At 42.8% G+C, this 21,479-nt stretch overlaps 2 protein-coding genes across 4 annotated transcripts in view; one reads left to right on the top strand and one right to left on the bottom strand.

Moving 5' to 3' along the window:
- Nucleotides 1-4,246: 4,246 nt before the first annotated feature.
- On the bottom strand, nt 4,247-15,720 carry CHCHD4 (coiled-coil-helix-coiled-coil-helix domain containing 4). The gene is made up of 3 exons (XM_015429375.1): nt 15,495-15,720; nt 9,621-9,719; nt 4,247-5,303 (listed from the first exon to the last, which is right to left on the bottom strand). Exons 1-3 carry the CDS (start codon nt 15,514-15,516, stop codon nt 5,017-5,019), a joined length of 408 nt encoding a protein of 135 aa, XP_015284861.1. The 5' UTR covers nt 15,517-15,720; the 3' UTR covers nt 4,247-5,016.
- A 389-nt stretch (nt 15,721-16,109) lies between these two features.
- Nucleotides 16,110-21,479, top strand: part of TMEM43 (transmembrane protein 43) — a 38,979-nt gene continuing 33,609 nt past the window's right edge. For 2 of the 3 annotated variants that reach the window (XM_015429382.1, XM_015429381.1), the window contains exons 1-2: nt 16,791-16,867; nt 20,068-20,217. In XM_015429382.1, the coding sequence (XP_015284868.1) occupies nt 16,811-16,867; nt 20,068-20,217 (207 nt within the window). In that variant the 5' untranslated portion in view covers nt 16,791-16,810. Of the gene's footprint in view, nt 16,262-16,790; nt 16,868-20,067; nt 20,218-21,479 lie in introns of those variants that run through there. The other variant, XM_015429385.1, reaches the window with a different exon arrangement.

The raw sequence follows: 21,479 nt of genomic DNA, 5'->3' as shown, positions 1-21,479 counted from the left end.
CTTAGCCAACTTCAGGTACAAACCAGAAATCCCACCTCACCACCACAATCCGGATCTGTGCTAAAGACAGTGAATGCATTTTTTACAATGGTTTGAATGTAACACTTCTGGCACACCCTAAGAAATCATGTGCAGCGATTTTATTTGAACGGCACCATGAAGCAATACAAATCTTAGGCCTTACTTGAATGATGATGGAAGCCTGTCCGTCAATGCAAGACAAAGACTAGTATTCCAGAGCTTTGGCCAAGGCCCATTATAGACATCAAACACACTGTTATGTGGAAGTCTCCCATTCATAGGCATCACATTATTCATCCTAGAGCCAACGAGGATTGCTTTGAATACCACTGAGTTGTTGCAAAACAAATGAATTTACACTAACCTAAAAACAAGGAAGAAAGGGCTAGGCTTTGTCTTAAGAGAACAGTGTGTGATGTTAAAAACATGGCTAACACCTCAATTTACAACAGGCTTAGCTCTTTGGTACACTATTGACCTTTCCTTTCAGATGATCTGAGTAGATGCTCAAGAGTACTCATTAAAACGTTAGTCAAATGGGATGCACTGTCTGTTGTAAACTCTACATGTATATTATATTGCCTGAATGTAACACAACTTGCTCATGTTTTCTTCTGACCAGGAATGTTCAGTCCCATAAAGATTAGCTAAATCTTGCTGAAGCCAAGGCTGTCCGTTCATATAAAGGAATTTTTGGAAGTTCCACTTTTGAGGATTGTACAGGTGATTGATACTATATTTTGGATCATCAACAGAAGAAATGATGACACTTCTTATATAAGCAGGAACATTCGTGCTCCACAGGAAACCAGAGGAGAGCGGGGACTTGCTGGATCAAACACTATCCACTTTTGTAAATTGCTCAAAAAATGATAACACACTACCAGCCATGTTTTTTGTACTCTTATTTTAAAAGTAAACTAAGATATTGATACTGTTGTTTCAAGTGCTTTTGGACTAGGAGAATGCTATCTCTGCTCACACTACACAGAATGGGAAACAAGAGAGGATAGCAGCCCTGAAAAGACAAGATTTACAACTACAGGGGTTACATATATTCAATATACATCCCATCTAAACAAATACCATTGATGGCTTACTATAAGTTGAAAATAAATTTCTTCAAAGCTGATAACGGCTTGAACCCAGCAATGTACAAGCGGAAATATGAACCAATGCAACACAGTTCCACTTGCTGAAGATTTTATGCAACACCTAGCGCTTTCCTCCCTATGTCCTGTAGTGCCCCCAAAATTGGTTGCAGAAGAATTCGTGCAAGTGGAAATGCAAGTTGGGATCTGTTTGACTTGGTACAAATGGAAATTTTATCCACTGTACCTGATGTCCAGAAGTTACATAGTACTGAGGAAATTTTCTGTATCCACCACATCACTTGCTGGGCCTGCAGTCATATCCTGACATGGGGGGGGGGGCAGTAATAGGACATCCTAAGCAGAGTTACACCCTTCTGAGCCCAGTGGCCACAATTAGGGTTGTACTATCATACATTCAGATACACTAACTGCAGCAACATTTAAGTTACAAAACTGTTGGGCAATTGCTTTTCTGTGGGCTCATCATGCCATGTTCCTGTAATATGCAATCAAAATTGGATAAACCAGCATACTGGATAAACCCACAAAAAAGCAGCTCCCACACCACTGCTGTAACATATGAAGATGCCTATTAGTACCCAGATTCTGCTAATATTATTCTATATAATAAATCCTCACTATAAAAGCAAGGCAAAAAGAGGGGATTACTATTACACAAAGAAAAAGTAAAAACCAAGACTAACACGCCACACAAGCCGCCACCATTTCAAGAGGTGCTTCATGGAATAAGTTGTCCTCAATAGCCTACAAGTGGTGTTTCAGGTAGACCCATTTTTAACAAGTGGTCTGTTTTTGATATGGTCAGCCAAGACTCCCATCCACATGGTTCACCTGCTTAGGCACCAATGTTTACCACTTCAGCACTTTAGACACCTGTTTTGTTGACCACTCTGTTCACAGTCTAGGAAGCCTTCTCACACTGTTAGGTAAGAATATGCTCTCAAAATGGCTGCCATCCATCTCAAGAGTGAACTGATAACAGACAGCTGGTTGTTCAGCCACAGATGGAGAATGAAAAGCTAACGGAAGATATCAGATGGCACTTGGAAAAAAGTGCCTGGAAGAAGGAAAACACGAGGCTTGCCTACAACTGTACATTATAGCTTCATATCCTTGTGCAGCCAGCTGAAGAGACGAGTGCTGACACATTACTGACAGCTGAAGTTCATTAATACCACTTTAAAAATACATTTATTTTAAGGGATACCAGTGAGCACCAAGGTAAAGTGGTTTATGTCAGAGACAATAGGTATTGATTCAGTTTTACTTCCGAGCATGCTAGAATCAAGTGTCAAATACAAAAAACAAGCTCAATGTATCAATCCAAACCCAACATGCCACAGTTTTTAAATGCCATACACCTCCCAGGACTGACTAGCTTTCCAAAATGTCACACACACCCCGAAGATATTAAGATTAACCAAATCCTCCAGCTGCTGCAGGTTTAGGCACTTCTATGGGTTATTACATAGCTGGGAACATAACAAGCCCCCATGTTTGATTTCTAGCAGTCAGCAGGCAGGGTTTTCAACTTTCAAGTAGGGTCAACCTCCAACTATGGATTGTTGTTCAATTTTGATTGCAACTAAGGCTAGAATAGAGACAAAAAGCAATATGGACCTGTAAAACTGGATTTTAATGCCATTTGGACCCTCTTTGGGTGACCTTGAACCATGTTATCTTGGCCATCCCTTCTAGTAAAACAAGAATGATTACTTCATGTCAAGGTTTGTAACACACTTCACACATTGAAAGTACTGATTAGCACTGTAAACAGTGCAGGAGTTAACAACTGTTTGCTCTTTTTCTTAAAAGAACTCAATAGAGTAACACTTGATTAACTCACAAGACACAGTTCAGTAATACAGTTTCCACAAACTGACCTAAGAGTACCTATAGTACAAGAACTGATTCCTAAAAAGATGAGACAAATGTATGAAGGATGGGATCATCTACAGCACACAAGCATTTATGTTTATTGGGGAGGGGGATAATAAAGTCTCTTTCCCAGATATTCATAGTCCTTTGAAACTTTGGAACAGATTTCGGGGAGTAGAACAATGCCTATCAGCCTTCTTTTAGCCTCCGATACTGGCTGTTGTCCAGACAAAATATATATGTATTCAACAGAATGTAAGCAAGCTAAACTTATTCCACCATATTTTACACCTTACATGTTTTTCAGAGTCATTTTGCTACAAACCATCTACATCCCCAAGACGGTTTAATTGCCATGTCTGCCAAGGTAACCTAGGTCAGAGCATCAACACTAAAGCAAAATGCAGGAAAAGTCCTTGAAGCAGCAAGGAGAAATTTGTCATGAAACAGAATGCACTAACAGTGTTTCTAGAATGGTGCAAGTCATGCTGCAGATGGCAGCCCCATAACTTCCTATAGAGCAAAAAGGGTCTGCAGAAACAGAAACAGGGACTAGCTACATGGGCAGGATGTTGCAGGGACTAGCTACATGGGCAGGATGTAGTCCAGGGGTCCTCAATGTGGCACCCACCAACACTTTTTCAGGTGCCTGCCAAGTGTTTTTAGAAAGTGGGTGGGGCCAGGTAGGGCTTTTGCCCCAGCAAGTCTTCTGATTGGCTGTGCAGATTTTTTATAAATGTTGTTTTGGTGTTGGCTGCAGCAGCCACCACCACAGCACGAGGATCTATGTATGCTACTGAAGGTAAAGCTATGGCAATAATTTTGTGGTTGGCTCTGCCTCCTACAGTGGCCATTTTGTTGCTGCAGCCACCATGCGATTTCAGAATTCCACATGTACCTCAGGCTCCAAAGGTTGGGGACTCCTGATGTAGTCAATTATCTCATCCAAAATTCTAGCCACACACATTAATCCAGGCACTACAGATTTCTGAAAGCTAAAAGCAGCTATTTTGTGATCAGCTGGCCAGTGAGGACTGCCATTTTTTCTCAGGACAGACGGCACATATGTGCATGTGTGTATTTTTAGCTGAAGAAGAAACTTAACTACGGTATCATCTCATACCACACAGTCCATCATCCATCATTAATAACAGGACACAAGGATTTCTGTTCAAGGTAGAAAGAGTCTACTTTTTTAATGTATACTTGGTCACAGTATACTCAGTCTCAGAGGCTGTTACTCCAGGTAACATTATAGTTTTCCTATCAAGGGCATATATTTTTATCAGCCTGTCTGAAGATGGGACAGACTACAAGGAATCCCGCAAGCCAGGAACATTAAGGAACACAGTGGTCAGCACTTTCTTGTCAATTCAGTTACATGAGGAGCTGATCAACACAAATTGTAAAAAAAGCGAAAATCTGACTCCCCCCCCAATCCCTATACTAACTTTCATTTACTAGAAATCAGTAGTTTATGCAAACTGCATATGGCCCTGAAGCACGGAGATTGTTCAGCTGAAAACAACACCAAGGCTCAACAGCGTATGCCTCTGGTGATCTTAAGAAAGCATTTCATTCCATTTTTAGTAATCACTGAAATTTAATGAAATCAAACACTGACCCTAAATCCTTAGCAACAAATTCTCTTCCCCATTCCCTCGTTTACTGTAGGACGTCTCTACTGATCTTTTACAGGATAAGCTGCAAGAGGAGCATGACTGGAGTAGAAAATAATTGTTAAATTAGTGGCTTCACTATGGGTAGGCATACTTAACCTCTCTACAGCGTTTACTCAGTAACACCATAGGACTGACTTTGTCCTCCGCTTCAGTAAGTTATTTCGCAATACAGTGTGCAGGACAGAGGTGAACGGCATTTTGAAGAATAAGGAGGAAAGTGGGGTGAGAAAGGAAGAGTGGAGGGGAAAAGAAGGTGATTTGCATAAGTTCATGTGTCTTTTTGAATGTGGAAGGGAGACCACAGCCTCCACGCAGCTTCATTAGCTAGTTCCCACCTCCGCTTTGGCTATAGGAGTAGTTTCTAAATCTTTGTCCTGCTTTTCTCCTTCTTCCTCATCATCTTCCTCCTGAGGATAGAGATCAGGATATTTCTGCATGCACTCCTGCATGCCACGAAACTGGTCCACACAATCTGACCCCTTTATGTCTTCCTTGCTATAATGGAAGCAGGAAAAAGCCGACTTGAATTGTTCCCCACAAGGGCCACTAGCCATTCCACCCAGACAAGGACAATTCCAGTTGATATCTCCACTGGGCAATATCAAACCTAAGGAGGGAAAAAGAAAAGCTGGTGAATTAACAGCAGATAAGAGGGATGTTAAGAGTGGTTTATCCCATCTGCACGACTGAACTAATTTCCTGTAAGTTCAACACAGTGCAGGACCAGGCCAACACTTAAGATTTACATTAAACTGCCTATTCACTGATCCAATTCAATTAAAGCAGGTTAACTGTGTGCTTCCTGAAAACATGTTCCTAAAAGGGGAAAACATAGACTGAACTAGGTCATACTGCAGGTTTTTGATTTTGACAAAAAGCCACTGATGAAATTAAAAAGCTTCTGCCACCACTTACACAAAGACCTTTTCCTACATTAAAAGGTAAAGGTAAAGGTTCCCTTGCTCGAAAGCCAGTCGAATCCGACTCTAGGGTTGCGGTGCTCATCTCCGTTTCAAAGCCGAAGAGCCAGCGCTGTCCGAAGACGTTTCCGTGGTCATGTGGCCGGCATGACTAAACCCCAAGGTGCACGGAACGCTGTTACCTTCCCACCAAAGCGGTACCTATATTTATCTACTTGCAATTTCTTGCTTTTGAACTGCTAGGTTGGCAAGAGCTGGAACTAGAGACAGGAGCTCACTCTGTCATGCGGCACACTCGGGTCTCGAACTGCTGAACTACCGACCTTCCACAACCTGCAGTCCAGCGTCTTAACCACTTGAGCCACCACAACTCTTTTCCTACATTAGATACAGCATAATTAATTCAAATGAACAAGAGAAATCAAAGACTTATGTTATGTTGGGTCAGGTCACCAGATTATGTTTAAATCACTTCCATGTTTAAGCAACCCAGATGCACACCTACTTGTCAGAAGGAAATGGATGTGCAAAAATTAACTATGTCTAATAGCAAAGTACAGGCAGGCTTGTAAAATGTTGCCTTTGACTGCTTGCAGCTAGGGAAGCTTTTGTAAACTGAAAGACTGCAGCTGATATACCATGGAGAAGAGGGCATCAAGGCAGGAGTGATAAAATTGTAGACTAGTAAATCTTCTTCCCTTAGTTGCAAGACTGAAGAATACAGCTATTGCTAAGTGGTGATCTTGCATGTCATTTTTGACTGTAACGGGAGTTTCAGTGGACTCTATGCTGCTTGCAAAATAAGGAATATTTCATAAACACCTGATACAGCCCCTGACTATGGAAGAACAAGCAGGATTGTTGGTTTCCATTGCCGGGCTCTTACAGTAACTGACTGCCACTAATTAAATCCATTCTCAAAAGACATATTTTAAATGGGATCACACGCTGAAGGCATGTGCAAACTTCAAATACAGCTTTCCAAGTGTGCGAATGCTGCCCCCTAGAGATAAAAGCCAAATGCAGATCTCAGACTGCACTTTTGTAACAAAGGTGACCCATCGTCCAAATTAAAATTAGTTGTTCAAACTGGAATACAGGGAGAGTGTACTGCTAAACATTGAGGGTAACACAGCACAAAAACAATCTTATACAGGATACAGTGGTAGCTTTCAACAGGAACTGCCTCACTTGACATCTTGGGCTGATTTTAGCATTGTTAAATTTTAATGCTAATTGTGACCTGGATGGCCCAGGCTACTCCAACCTCGTCAGATCTCAGAAGCTAAGCAGGGTCAGCCCTGGTTAGTATTTAGATGAGAGACCACCAAGGAATACCAAGGTCACTGTGCAGAGGCAGGCAGGGCAAAACACCTCTGAAAGTCTCTTTCCTTGAAAACCATACGGGGTTGCCGTAAGTCCGGTGTGACTTGGAAGCACTTTCCACAACCACCATCACCTGATTTAACAATTCCGCTCATTCTGGTCCTGATGTTAAGCATGCTGTACACCTGGCATCATCAAGTGTTCTGCAGCTCTGCCAACACAAGCCTACACCAGAAATCAACCAACACTGTCTGAGCATCTGCAAAGGCAAGCGGATGGTCTCCTCTTTTAGGTGAGGCAGCCAAAAGTGTTGACTGGGAAACAAAGAGAATACAGCCACACGCTGTCACCAAGTTCAACAAAGGTACACATGAGGCCTACTGTAGAGAGCTGGGAATGGAATCCAGCTTACAATTACAGTAAGTCAAGAATTCTAAAATACGAAAAAGACTATTCACATGGCAATGGACGTCACGTGAGTACTCATGTTCTTTAACCTGCACACCAGCAAGGGTACACCTCATAAGCAAACAATCAGTAGTATATACTCTGCACAGCCAAGATGCTGTAAAGTTCACCTCCATGCTAGAAAGGAGATGAATGGGAGTCTAAGGACGGGATTCTCACAAATTAGGACACATCACTCTCCAGTTCTAACATATTTATTACCTATGTTGTCCCCCCCCAGGTTAAACCGAAACAGATTATAACCAGAAACCAGCTTGTCATTCTTTTGACCTGTTTAAAAATATATTTTCACTATTTTGCATGCTAATTCTACAAGGCACCTATATATACAACTATGATATGTAATTCCATTTCATTGTCTGACGAAGTGTGCATCCACACAAAAGCTCACATCTTGAATAAACCTTTGTTGGTCTGAAAGGTGCTACTGGATTCTAAGTTTGTTCTATTGATTCAGACCAACACGGCAGCCCACCTTGATCTATCAGTAGTATGCCTTTGCCTAGTCAGCTGGAAGGAAACAGCCAAAGTATTCACTTTTCTTGATATGTCCTAAGAACCTTCTCTTGCAACTAAACAGTTCCTTCTTAAGACAAACTACCACTCTCTAGTTTCAGAACCAAATGAGTTTGCAACAATCTATGGCCCCAGTCACATTGGAGTCCTGTTCCATAAAGTCCGCAAATGTCCAGATACAACCTACTATCCAGTTTGGTTCAAACACTGCATCTACTGACTACCCCCCCACCCACCCACTGCGGGACCCCACTTTACCCTCTGTGCTGCTCCTGGGGGTCTGCCAACCCCCAGCAACAAGATGTTAGGAGGCTTGGGGAATGTTTCTGCAGGAGGAGGAGCAAGTCCTGTTCCATAAAGTCCGCAAATGGCCAGATACAACCTACTATCCAGTTTGGTTCAAACACTGCATCTACTGACTACCCCGAAGTGGTTATTAAAGGTACAATTACCTCTCATCATAATAACTGGCATTGCTTCTTCGAGCTGATCTCTGGGGTTAGAAGAGATCCCATCCTCACTAGATACAGGATGTCCCAGTTTGCGTGTCAACCTTTACACACGGTAAAGTGAGTAGAGGAGTATGAGTGATTAAGGCTTGAGATCTCTCCTCACTGCACTTAAAAGGTGGATGGGATATGAAGAGAGGGAGAAGTGATGTCCAAACACACTCAGGGTCATCCAAGTTATACCTTATACATTCCAAATATTATGAATATCACAGAAGTATTTCCTAGAAAAACAAGGAAGCCAGTGAGTCTGAAACTGGCACTCTGATTTCCAAGTATCAAGAACATGTAATGATTATAACCATACCCAGCAAGTACACGGAAAAAAGGGAATAATCAACTTGGCCTCAGACATTGTTCGGGAGACCCATAGGTGGTGGGAGCCAACTAACCCCACCTTTCCAAACAAACACACTGCCACAAAATCCCCCTGTGCCGCAGAGGCAAGAAGAACAACCTGACCCGTCAGCCACTTTCAGCTACCACCAAACAAAAAAACTACAAGCTGACCTCCTAATTAAGGTCACAGAGCAACAGCTGTTCAGGAAGAGCTTGTGGGAGAGTTAGTTTGCCAGGCTGAGCACATTATTCTAACATGACAAAAAAAAAATTCTAGCAGCCCAACAAGATTCATTGATTCTAGTTTGCCTATTGGGTTTACTTATGGCATAGCCCTCCTTAACACCAATACATTATCCCTGTATGCCCTAAAATCTGCATTCCTTGCGGGGAGGAGGGTGGGATTGTCTTCTGTGAACAGAATTTTGCAGTCAGTGAGCACAACAGGTAAGCTGTTAGAGATCACCTGTCACCCAATCACAGACTGATACACTGGTCAATGAGTACTGCTTTTGCATGTTTTTACCACATTTCAGAAAGTAAGGCCTATCCTATTTCAGAAAGTAAGGCCTATCCAAGCACCCAGATTAGTCAAATAAGTGGCAAAGAAGAGACAAAAGTGCTTGTGCTCTTCGTGAGTTTTGAAGGTTGATTTAAGTCACCAGCTTCACTGGGCTCAATTATTTTGATCAGACCAAAGGGGTACATAACCAACATAATAAATTCAAATTAAAACGAAAATATATGTGTAGCTTCCATCCCGAATCCTTTGACTTCAACAATGCAGGAAACCAAATGTGCATTGAGACATCTTCCGTAAGCCTGTCAGTCTCGAATATTACTGACCTTGATCCTCATAAGGGTCATCGGGATCATCTGCTACCAGTTCAGCATTGCTTGGTGTCTCATGATCCTCTTTGGTCACAAATATAATTCTGTCCTTTCCTAAAATGTAAAAAAAAAAGAGAGAGAGAGAGAAAGTTCAGAGGAGTATTAGGTCCAGATAAAAGAGGATGTTCAAAGCTGTTGCCCAGCACAAGCCTTTGAACCTATTCAGGGCTTGAAAAGAATGCATCTGTTTTTGGATGGAGATGTTCAATCAAAGCCGTGTATTGGCCTGGGCATAATGTTTGGTTAACGTGAACTGAAAAAGCCTCCAGAAATTAAACACAAATGTTCTCTTTTCCAAACCTTTGATCAAGAACTCCAAGGGAAGACAGAGAAGCAGACTGTGTTTATTCTGAAGAAAGCGATGATTGAGGCTAGGCAGATTACTGCCCGCAGATGCATGAAAAGATGGTATGAAGGAGTCAAGAGATCAATTAATCTCATTAGTCGACAAAACCCAGGAAAAAATAGTAATGAGCTGAAGATGGCAACAAGGTAATTGAACTTCTATTGTAAATCAATTTGCTTTGATTTTCCAGTGAAGAGTCACAGCATGCCAAAGATGGTCACATGAAATAGCTGCCCTGGGATGACCTTGCAAATGAGACTGTCCCAGAACAAATTCCAGTCTACCCCCAGAACACTGAAAAGATGCATCAGCATTTTGAGAGAGCCAGTTTGGTGTAGTGGTTAACTGCGCGGACTCTAATCTGGGAGAACCGGGTTTGATTCCCCACTCCTCCACTTGCACCTGCTGATGTGACCTTGGGTCAGTCACAAGCTCTGGCACAGCTGTCCTTGAAAAAGAGCAGTTTGTGTCAGAGTTCTCTCAGCCCCACCCACCTCACAGGGTGTCTGTTGTGGGGAGGGGAAGGGAAGAGTTTGTAAGCCGCTCTGAGACTCCAAGTGAAGGGCGGGGTATAAATCCAATCTCTTTTCTTCTTCTTCTTCTTCTCTTCTTTTGAGGGAAGGTTTCCCCAGAAGTACCGCTTAACCCAAAATAATCCACACAGACCACAGGAAACAGAGCAGCCCCTGGGTTTTCATCTTAATCACTTCATAGGAGCTGTACCACAACTGATTCACTTTATTTTGATAACATCTCCTCCCCCCTCCAAGAGAAAGCTGATCCCAGAGAAAGAAATGCCTAAAAGAAAAACAAGAGGGCGATATAGCTTTCTCAAAGTTAACCAGGCTTGTATAGCCTTACACACAGATAATATTCATTAATTTAAGCTACCAGCAAAGTTACAGTTCAATTTATTTATGTATTTAAAATACCTAAAAGTCCATTTTTTCTTAGAGAATACACCCAAAATTGACAAAACTGCAGCAGAATGTTTTATTGTTTCCTGCGAGCTGTCCCAAGCAAGCAAAGTGAGCAACAAGAAAGCTAAAAACAACCTCATCACCAGTTAGAACATTGCAAGGGCCTGTTCCCAGCACAATGGAGATCACACACCATACGTTGAATAAGAACCAGGAAGTCCCGGGTTCAAATCTCATCTCAAGTAAGAACTCATCAGGTGGCCTTAGGCAAATCAGTACCTTAACTTTAGCTCTTGCATACAATATAAAGGATAATGCTAGCTCATCTTATCGAGCCTTTTCTAAGAACTGAGATAGTCAAGTGAAGCATTTTGCTATTATATAAATGTGCTTTATTAGAAGCATATTGAAAATGCAATCCACAAGTGTTGTGAGACTGAAGTACATGTGGTAAACTTTTCCAACATTTGTGTCCATAATGCCTATGGAGTAAGCTGAAGACGAGTAGACTTTGTCTACCCATCTACATTTTTATCCTGCCTTCCCTCCAAAGAGGTAACCGTGGTGTACATGGTTCTTTCCCCATACACATTTTACCCTCACAATAACCTTGTGAGGTAAGTTAGGCAAAGATAGAGGTCACTGGCTCCAGGACAGCTGATCAACTTCATGGTAGCATGCAGGGGATGGGGGCTAGAACCCAGGTCTCTCAGATTCAAGCCTGACATTCTAGCCATTACACCACACTGAGTCTCAACCAAATGTGATCCTGTTACTACTGACTGGCTCCACCACTGCTAGTTTATAGTACAGGCTTAGGAAATTAAAGGATATAATCTGTTTCAACCCTTACCTGGATAGCCTAGGCTAACCTGATCTCATCAGATCTCGGAAGCTAAGCAGGGTTGGCCCTGGCTTGTATTTGGGTGAGAGGCCTCCGAAGAATACCAGGGTTGTGACACGGGGGCAGAAAGGCAAACCACCTCTAAATGTCTCTTGCCTTGAAAACCCTACAGGGTTGCCCTAAATCAGTTGTGACTTGACTGGCACTTTCCACCACCATTCTGTTTCAGTGTAAGAAGGGGTGCTACCTGTTCCACCAAAACCATTTTTGTTTCAGCAAATCTGTACAGATTGGACATTTCCTCAAAAGACCAGGCATTACATTTCTGTAGTCTAAAGCTTACATGTTTCTTTTGCCTTGTTAATAAAAACAAGAGTAAACTTTTAACAAACATGGATTAAAATTTGATAGGGTCTTCAGGGGACAGAAAGAGAACTACTGGTGGTGGGGGCCAGATCCTGCTAGCAAGATGTCCATCACTGTTCTATGGCACTATGAATACAAGTCGCCGAACTGTTACTGACTACATGCGTTCAATGAAAGGTAACAAGTCCATTGTTAGTGCCAGGAATTCTTGACTTTCAAATTACTTTACCCATCAATTCTCCCTAAAAATATAAGCACAGCTGAAGCAAATTTAGGCAGTTTTGGCCAAGGGTCCTATCAACAAACTTAGGGCACATGTGAAAGCAGGTGCAGTCTTGATGCAGTGGTTTAACGATAAAGTAATAATCTATATATCTAATAGCAAAACGTGGCCTTCATCTGCAAATATCTAAACTTGTGGACCACAGCTGCACCATCATGAAACAGAAGCAAGCAAATGAAACATTAAAAAAAAATTAAATCTAAAAAAAAAAAATACACTGAGGGGTCTAAATTCCCCCCAAAATGCCCAGAAAACACACTTCCCTTTATTCTTCAGAGCTGGTGGCACCAGACTCTGGGAGCTGCTCTGGGCCTGGCCACAGTGGATGCCGGGAGGCACTCTGGACCCAGTTCCCAGTCATCACCGTAGCCAGAGCCGGGTTCAAAGATAGGTGGTGGGGCCTAGAGCCACACTGGGCTCAGCAATGGGGGGGATAAGATTTCCCCCCATGAGTCTTACAGTCCCCCACTTGTTAAATCATATTTGCTGGTTTAAAAATAAATGGTGCTTGCTTTGTTTGTAAAAGTCTATGCCTCAAACAGCCATTCCCCCTACAAAAGCATTAACAAACCTTTAACAATGCACTCCTAAACAGAGCTGCAGTATTCTAAGTACACAGGTTTTGATGAGTATAACTCTACTCAGGGCTTTACTTTAAGTGACTTGAATTTAGCCTTACATTATGGTTCATCGCTTTCACTTAAAACTGCTTTACAGAAAGCCCTACAATTTTATTACTAGGACATAATTACTACCTGTATTTATCTATTGTTACAGACTTTGTTCTCAGTAGCACCTTTAAGCATAATCTCTTAAATTACACACCTTGCAATTCATGCTTCCACATGAAGGAGGATACCACCTGATGCATTAAGTACTACAGAATGATCCGTTAAGCACTGCGCAGCTCGACAGCTATTGCTAATAAAAGCCACCAGTTCATTCACTTTATTTTGTGAGGGCGAAGAATTGAACTAGCCTCCACTCTCCTTTTTTTTTTTTTAATAAATTTATTTTAAGTTTTCAACTTTACATATCATCACATTACAATTTCATACATTGGGGGGGGGGTTAAATCAACCTCTTTCTTCATACCATTTTATGGCTTTTTGCCATTTCAAGTTAAATTGTTCTACAGTTTTACCCGCCAGAAACATATTGAGCTTATCCATCTCAATTACATCATAGAGAATATTAGTCAGGTCATCCCTACTTGGCAACTTATCAGATTTCCAATTTTTAGCAATAGAAATCCTGGACATTGTGGTAACATATACAACAATACACTATTGTAGTATTGTATTGTAGTGAAGTGAAGAGAACTAGCCTCCACTCTCGAATGATATCAATTGATAAAGAGCCCAGCATCTTATTGCCAATACCACATTAGATATGCCAAAAAATATCCAATCCACACACCAAGGATTATTAGTAGTGGGAACTGTTTCTGTTTGGGTTCAAGCCTTCTTGGTAGCTATTCCTGTTTTATGGAATGGTCTTCCCAAGGGCATGAGAAAGGCCCAATATTGCAAAGAGCTCTCTCAAGCAAAGCTTTTTAGACATGCTTTGGTCTACTCGCAAGTGGACATCACTTAGTATAATGGGTGATGCTTTTTTCTTTTGATTTAACAATTCCGCTCATTCTGGTCCTGATTCACACTTGTACTTCGGCGGGCTCAGACATTAGCAGCCTTTAATGCAATACAAATATTTTAAATAAACAAATAGAATTAGCCGTGGACATAAGACACCCAAGTTCAAATCTTCACTAGCACCTAAGTCAGGCATCCAGGGCTAGGTGAGACTGCCTGCTCCATATTAATCTAAGTACCATGTAATGTGTGATGCCATCATAAGCCTAACCTACTTTTATAGCAGAAATAGAATGCAGTAACAGCACAGGAAAATGTACTATCCCACTAATGCCCTTAGAACAGAATTGTAGTATATACCGGGCTCTAATTTTAGACTTAGCTTAAGGGAACCAGAAGCCAAGAACAAGAATTCACAAAACCCAACCACCACTGGAAAATCAATCCCCCCTTGCCTAAGTGTTGGTGCCTTTGGGAAATGCTGTAAGCAGTGTTCCCTCTAAGCTGAGTAAATGTGAGCTAGCTCACAGTTTTTTAGCCTCCAGCTCACACATTTCTGCCTTAGCTCAGGAAGGAGGGCTCCAGAGCAAACTAATGTATGCAGGAGCCAAATCACTTGCTCACAACTTTAAGGCCAGTAGCTCACAAAGTAGAATTTTTGCTCACAGGACTCCACAGCTTAGAGGGAACATTGGCTGTAAGGATTTTCAAAATTCAAATTGGCTTTTGACAACCAGGTGTGGACCTTTATTTAAATACCCAATTCATTCAGCAGATTTTCTTGGGGATATATTTCAGAGATATATTTTCACCTTCTTGAAAAAACCAAAAGAAATATGGCACAGTCAGGTGCAGAATAAAAGCAGCTCTCCTGTTTTACAAGGAAATAATAACATGTGTCATTAAACTACTAAACAAGTAACCTTAAAGAAGGTCTTTGCCAACCACTGATAATTTTAAAAATTAAATTATTATTGCACATTATTCATTTTAGGTTTCTCAGCCCTCTAAAACAGGGTTTAACCGGGGACAGTGATATGTGAGATTAGAATGATTTGTCACTTGCCCTACCTTTGGAATAGGACACAACGAAACTACGCACTCTTCTATTTATTTCACTTACAGGGGCGGTATATATGGATCAAGGTCTCCTTTTCTTAGAGATAGGTAAATAGAAATGGGAGAGATGTTTTATTTTGACAGGGGCAAAAAAAAAAAGTTACACTCCGCCTGTTATCTTTTGTGCCGTCCCCTCCCCCCATTTCAGACCAGACGACTATACAGCCTCAACGCTGCCATATTCTCTCCACAATCCCTTTCCGGCAGCACCCATGTCCCAAAGCCCTTTGGAGTTTGCAGGCGCCCAAACAGAGCCGGGTCTCTCACACGGGATCGGGCGCAGCAGCCTCCGCTCGCAGCAAGACCGAGCGCTGCAACTGGTTCTCCTCCTCCCCCCGCCCTTCCGCGTGCCCCGGTACCTTCTTGCCTGCAGTAGGACATCGCTAGGCGACCTCGGAGCGCGTTGCTCCCTCCACGACGCCGAGTGGCCCGCACAACGACCCGTCTGCTCTTTCCCACGCCGGAGCTGGCGCCAGAATCGAGCGCACGCTTTCGGCTTCCAGGCGTCCTCGCGGCGACCTCTCACCCTAACGGCGCGGGAAGGACCCCGAGGAAAAGCCTGGACGCCGCCTGATCGCCTCTGCCCCGTTTCACGCACACAAGAGAGATACGTGTAAATGGGTACACGGCGACCCAGACGGCAGTTCCTTCCAGAATGATCACGGGAACTTAGAAAAAGCAACGATAAAACGGGACCGGTTAAGCCGTTATTCATGAAAGAACTACATAGCCTACTATGCTTTGCGTCTAGCAGCCTGTTTTCCCAACATGCTTTTGTGACAGGATAACTGCTGCACCGCCTTTGACCAATGATACTCCCAGCAATGCTTTGCGAGAGGCCGCGTTAGCCGCCCCATTTGCAGACTACATTTCCCAGCATGCTCCAAAGAAGCTCTCTACCCGCTTGCTTGCAAAAGGCAGGGGGTGGAGCCTGCTCCTTGGCTGCGGTGGGGCGGAGTCTCCTGGGAGTGGCGGATTAACCCCTGCTGGGTGGGGCGGTTTGGCAAAGAGTTTGCATTCATTCTGTCAATTGTGTTACAGCCGCCCTTTTCTTTCTGGTACAAGAAACCTCATCTAAGAACGTAGACGAATTTTGCAGGTTCAGAAACTCGCAATGTCTCGAAACGTAAGTGTCTGCTTCTTTTCACGTGAATGAGGAACGGTTCTGCGGTACTGCAAAGTTCCCATAATAGCGTGCGACAGTTTATGCTAGAATGAAAACGTGTTCGATTTCATGATGCCACAGGCAGCATATTTTTGCAACTACAGACTAGCATCGCAACATCGCTCCTACTCTGGAATTATTTCCTCAAAAGCGGCCTCTGTCCTCCTCTAGTCCCTTTAGGCGAGGGGAGAGATACTGACACTATAGAAGTTGCTGCTGTGGCATGCGAAGCCTATACACACGGGCTTAATTCGGTGGGATTCTGTATATTTGTGCCGGTGGGGTGATGTAGTAGTGGACTAGGACTGGTGAGACCTGGTGCAACATGTTCAGTCAGTTACAGAACTCAAAGGGTGACTACCACACATTGTTGCTGTGTGAATAAAAATGGAAGTGGCTACCATGTAAGCTGCCCTGAGTTCCTTGGAGAAACAGCTGGATAAAAAAAATGTAATTAAAAGATGCATAATAGTATTGGGCTGTATGGGACTAATTAGTTTATAAGTACAAATGTCTTGTGAGCAGTGGCCCGCTGTCTCAGTACCTGAGAATAAACTGAGAAAAATGGTAAGCATTGCTCTGTATTAGAAATGAATCCTTCCAAGTCGGTTCCCTTTATGTCTTTAGTAAACTGCTGCCTTGGAAAGATTGCATACCACAAACTAATGCATGTGTGACTGTTTGCTTCTTTGTTGTAGCTAGCACACTGTTCCCTTTTTGGAAAGAACATGTTTGTGTTTTCTTCATGTTTTCATATATGTTATGTAAAAGTAGCTTTCCACTGAGCACAGTGCAAATGTGTGGCCTACCTTGGCTACAGTATGCATTTAGTTTGACAAGGACTGGGCTTCAACTTGCTCTCCTGTATTAACAACACTTAACATCTGTGTCAAAACAAATGGTGTAAGAAGAAGTCGTTCAGTGATGTGTGTGAAAATGCCTTTACCATGCTTATTTATTTGAATGATTCTTGAGGCCATGTATGGTGATAACAATAGTTAACATCCCAAAGAACATCTGCCTGGGAAGCAGAGCAGTTTGGGGTGGAGTGGCCTCTGTCTACATGAATTTGGCAGAAAAAGCCAGACTGAACTGCCAGTAGTCTTAATTTAATACATTCAGAGTGCAATCCTAAACAGAATTATACCTTTCCGTACCACTGTATTTACAAGACAGTAACTGTGTTTAGGATTGCAGCGTCAGTCCTGCTTAATCCAAATTTTAAATGTATTACTAAATTGGTGCCAAGATATTCTCTTGTTACTGTTTTGAAGTAACACATGCAAGTGGGCCTAGGCATAGCTTCTTTACATCAGGATCGTGTTTCCCCAGGGAGACAAGTATACATCAATGCTGTTGGCCCCACAGCCTGTTGCCATGAGCAACTGTAGAAAATATTTTGAGTAGACACACCCTTTGGTGTGCTCAAATGTGGAGAGTGCGTAGGGTGTTTGTGCCTTTTCTTAAGGTAGCTTTGTACATCTGTATCGGAATATATTTTGAGAAGTACCTTCTGTGGATGATGAGGGGGTATCTTGCTGAATGTACAGCTTGGCCATTCTGTACTTCTTATATCCTATTTTAACATTTTTAAGTGGGTTTTTTTTTTATTCTTGATGCTTAGACCTCTTTTTCCAGAATCAGAAGATCACTTGACTTAGAGTAGTCCTTCTGCAGTGGAACATTGGGGGTGGAGTGAGGAATGCACACTATGTATGTAGGACATCGGGCAAATTCAGTGTTCTGTGCTTGTACTGCACATAGGGCACTTAGGGGCATAAAGGTGTCTTGTGCAGTGTTCTCATTCTTCCTTTTTAATGAGTGGGAAAAGTCATATGAATTGGACCTCCATGCAAACAGGCCTAAGTCTGGAGTTGTATCTACACAGTGGGGGGAGGCATGTTTGACCTTCCCCCGCTACTACACAACTGTACTCCTTGGCCAAATGAGAATGTGAATTAGTTCATTGTGACTACTCTAGTGGACTGAATACTTCAGTGTGATCTGGGAACTGCAGCCTTGATCCTTTATAGTGGCTTTCTTTCCTAACTTCACTCGCTTTATTATGTTACAGCCAGTGATTAATTGTGAATCCAGCAGAAGTCCAGTTTGGTGTAGTGGTTAGGAGCGTGGACTGTAATCTGGCAAATCCGGGTTTGATTCCCCACTCCTCCATATGCAGCTGCTGGTATGACCTTGGGTCAGCCATAAGTTCTTTCAGAGCTGTTCTTTCAAGGGCAGTTCTCAAGAGAGCTCTCTCAGCCCCACCTACTTCACCAGGTGTCTGTGGGGAGGAGAAGGGATTGTAAACCGCTCTGAGATTCCTTTGGGTACTGAAGGGTGGAGTATAAATCCAATCTATTCTTCCTCCTCTTCCTCTTCTTCTTCTTTTCCCCCCCCCCCCCCCGGGTTATGGTTGTCATCTATCTGAACCCTAATAAAAAAGAATTGTGCCAGTGTCCTGTTCCAGACTAATTGTTTTCCTTAAAAACTGCCAACCTTGCTAGTTATAACACATTTTTAGTGCCACCAACATGCTAGTGTTGCCCTGCAAGGCGCTTATAGCGCTCTTATGGACTTATAGTTTCATAAGTGATAAGACTTGGACTGTGCCAGTAGTGTGCAAAAGGGACTGAACTGTGTGGTGACCCAAAAATGATGCCAGTTACAGACACACACACCCAGAAGAAGGAAGCCTTCCTGTGAGATGATGTGCCTATGGTTTCAGAGGTTACCTACCCTCTTACCTGCTGTATGATGGGCCAGCTCCCTAGCAACATGAAGCACTGAAAGCCAGACAGATGCCATGCCAAGGCAGAAGACCTAAAACAAAGGATTCAAACTCCATGCGGAGTTTCCTTCCTTGCACACAGGCAACATTCCCTTCCCCCACCCAGCCTCACCTAGCTGAAGCAGCCGCCATAAGACAATCAAGGAATGTCCATGACAATGACTCTGGCCGCATGAGTCACCATCCCTCCAGGTGCCACTGTCTTGCCCAGGACTACTAGATCTGAATATTGACCACCCCCCTTAGACCCTTCCCACTTGAACCCAGATCCAATCAGTATGTTTTTGGGATGCACTAATAGGAGGTGTGCCAGGGGATGTGGTCAGCCTAGCCCACCCACCCATGCCACCTCATAAAAGAGGGCAACCCGCCATGCTCTCTCTCTCGCTCTCTCCTATACCCATCCTAACTCAACGACTCTTGGTTGCGCAGCCAGAGTCTCCACGTGTCTCTGCCAGTTCAGGACACGACCCTATTACCCCATAGTCTCCCTTATTTTTCCTAAGGATTGCTTCATCCCGCCAAGGACAGGTAAAGTATTGCCCCTCAGTGATTATCCTGCTAATGCAAATGTACTATCCTCTACTCTCTAATTTTCCTAGATCTGTGTAATTGTGAGTGTGTTTGAATTACTGTATGCTTGTGAGATATCTTCAGTGAACAAAACCATTTTATACTGAAGCCAGCCTTTGAGTCTATTTCTGGTGTGTCTGGAAGAAGTGGGACCCCTGTATACATAGGTGCTTGCTCCCTTATTTGTCTATTGCCTCATGTAAAATCATAATTCCTCTAAGATCATCAATAATTCGAGGCAATCTGGCTAACACTAGGTGAATCTACAATCCTTCTAGTTGATCAGCCTTTTGTGTAGAGAATTCCTTTTGTAGACGCCCATTTTGGATTTATGTGTAGAAGAGATTTTATGACAAGAATGCAATCCATAAATATTCAGTTTCTTCTTGTTTCTCTCTAACAGTTTTCCGACACAGGCAACAAGAAGGAACATGTTAAAATCACAAGTGAGCGGAAGCCGGGGTTTCTGGAACGCCTCAGTGAGACGTCTGGGGGGATGCTCATTGGGCTTGCCACTTTTGCAATGTCTTTCTACATTCTGTTTACCAATGAGGTAAGTGTAGGGGGATAGCTGTGCAAGGATATTCGGGTATTTTTTCATGTGTTACTAGGGGTATCAAAAAGAAAGGCTTGAGATCTTCTCGGGCCCTTTGGCATTTCCATTATGGCCCACAGCATTCATATCCCATTCCATACAGTGCACTCATTTTCAGGATGAAGAGGCCAGAAATAGCAGACTAGCATACTTAGTAGATCCATCATTGGAACAGGCCTAGCTTGCTGTTTACTGGTCTTGCATGCTAAAAGGCAAGCTTGCAGCCAGTAAGTGATTGTCAAATTTGTGATGGATTTTGCTTTTTCGGTGGCCAGAGAGCCAGAGCTTTTTCAGTGGCGGCTCCTTCCTGGTGGAACTAGCTCCAGGAGGAGATACGGGTCCTGCGGCACCTTGTGCAGTTCCGCAGGGCCTGCAAGACGGAGCTCTTCCACCAGGCCTTTTAGGAGCTGCCACTATCATACCATCATTATCGTACCATCGTTATTTTACCATAATTACTAACTGGGCCTGTGAAGAGAGAACGACAGTGTCATGTGGAACTGACAGCATTGATTGGATGTACCATCTTTGAGACGCCATCTTGATGGAAGATTATTCTGGAACATCTAGAGCACTTAACGTGTTGTAATACTGTAGTAATGGTTTTATATGGTTTTAACTTGTTTTTATGCGTTGGCTTATGCCTATCTGTGAGCTGCCCTGAGCCCGCGTCGCGGGGAGGGCAGGCTATAAATTGAAATTATATATAAATAAATAAATAAATATTTTTTAAAAATATTTTAACAAAATTATGGACATGACTCCTGGCCATAAATTTGGTGAGAAACAGTGTTCAAATAATTCTCCCTTAGAGTATCCATTCTACCTGAGAACTGATTAACGGTAACGGGAGATACGTCTTGTTCAAAATATTTGTGTGTGCTATTTCCTGAATGGTTTGGTGATCTCTCCCCCTCCAACCTTTATTATTGCAGCATTAAGGAGAACTCAATGCTCCTTAGTCAGCCAGGCTTTGTGCTTCCAAAAATGGCAACTGTCTTTTGGAGAGTGCCTCCAAGACTAAGCTGTACCCACCCATATGACTACCAAGTCTCTCCTGAGACATCTCTTGGATGAGGCTTTGTGCTCTTAATCCCTAGTGCAGGGAAACTTTGTGCCAGAAAGCAGAACTGACTCTCCTTACGTTAACAGAGCCCAAATTGTATTCAATTCTGCTTCTACCAAAAAAAAAAGACTTATCTGTTGAGGTTATAACTTAA

This window comes from Gekko japonicus, unplaced genomic scaffold, assembly GCF_001447785.1.
Source record: "Gekko japonicus isolate JY-2015 unplaced genomic scaffold, Gekko_japonicus_V1.1 scaffold12, whole genome shotgun sequence".
Taxonomy (NCBI): Eukaryota; Metazoa; Chordata; class Lepidosauria; order Squamata; family Gekkonidae; genus Gekko; species Gekko japonicus.
This window is presented reverse-complemented; position numbering and strand designations above follow the sequence as displayed.

What these genes read in the sequence shown, in the direction of transcription:
- CHCHD4 (XM_015429375.1), bottom strand. Translation starts at nt 15,516, where the DNA reads ATGTCCTACTGCAGGCAAGAAG. An exon ending in GTCCTACTGCAGGCAAGAAG is followed by an intron (nt 9,720 to 15,494) that starts GTACCGGGGCAC and finishes TTTACATTTTAG; the next exon opens with GAAAGGACAGAATTATATTT. An exon ending in TGACCCTTATGAGGATCAAG is followed by an intron (nt 5,304 to 9,620) that starts GTCAGTAATATT and finishes TTCCCTCCTTAG; the next exon opens with GTTTGATATTGCCCAGTGGA.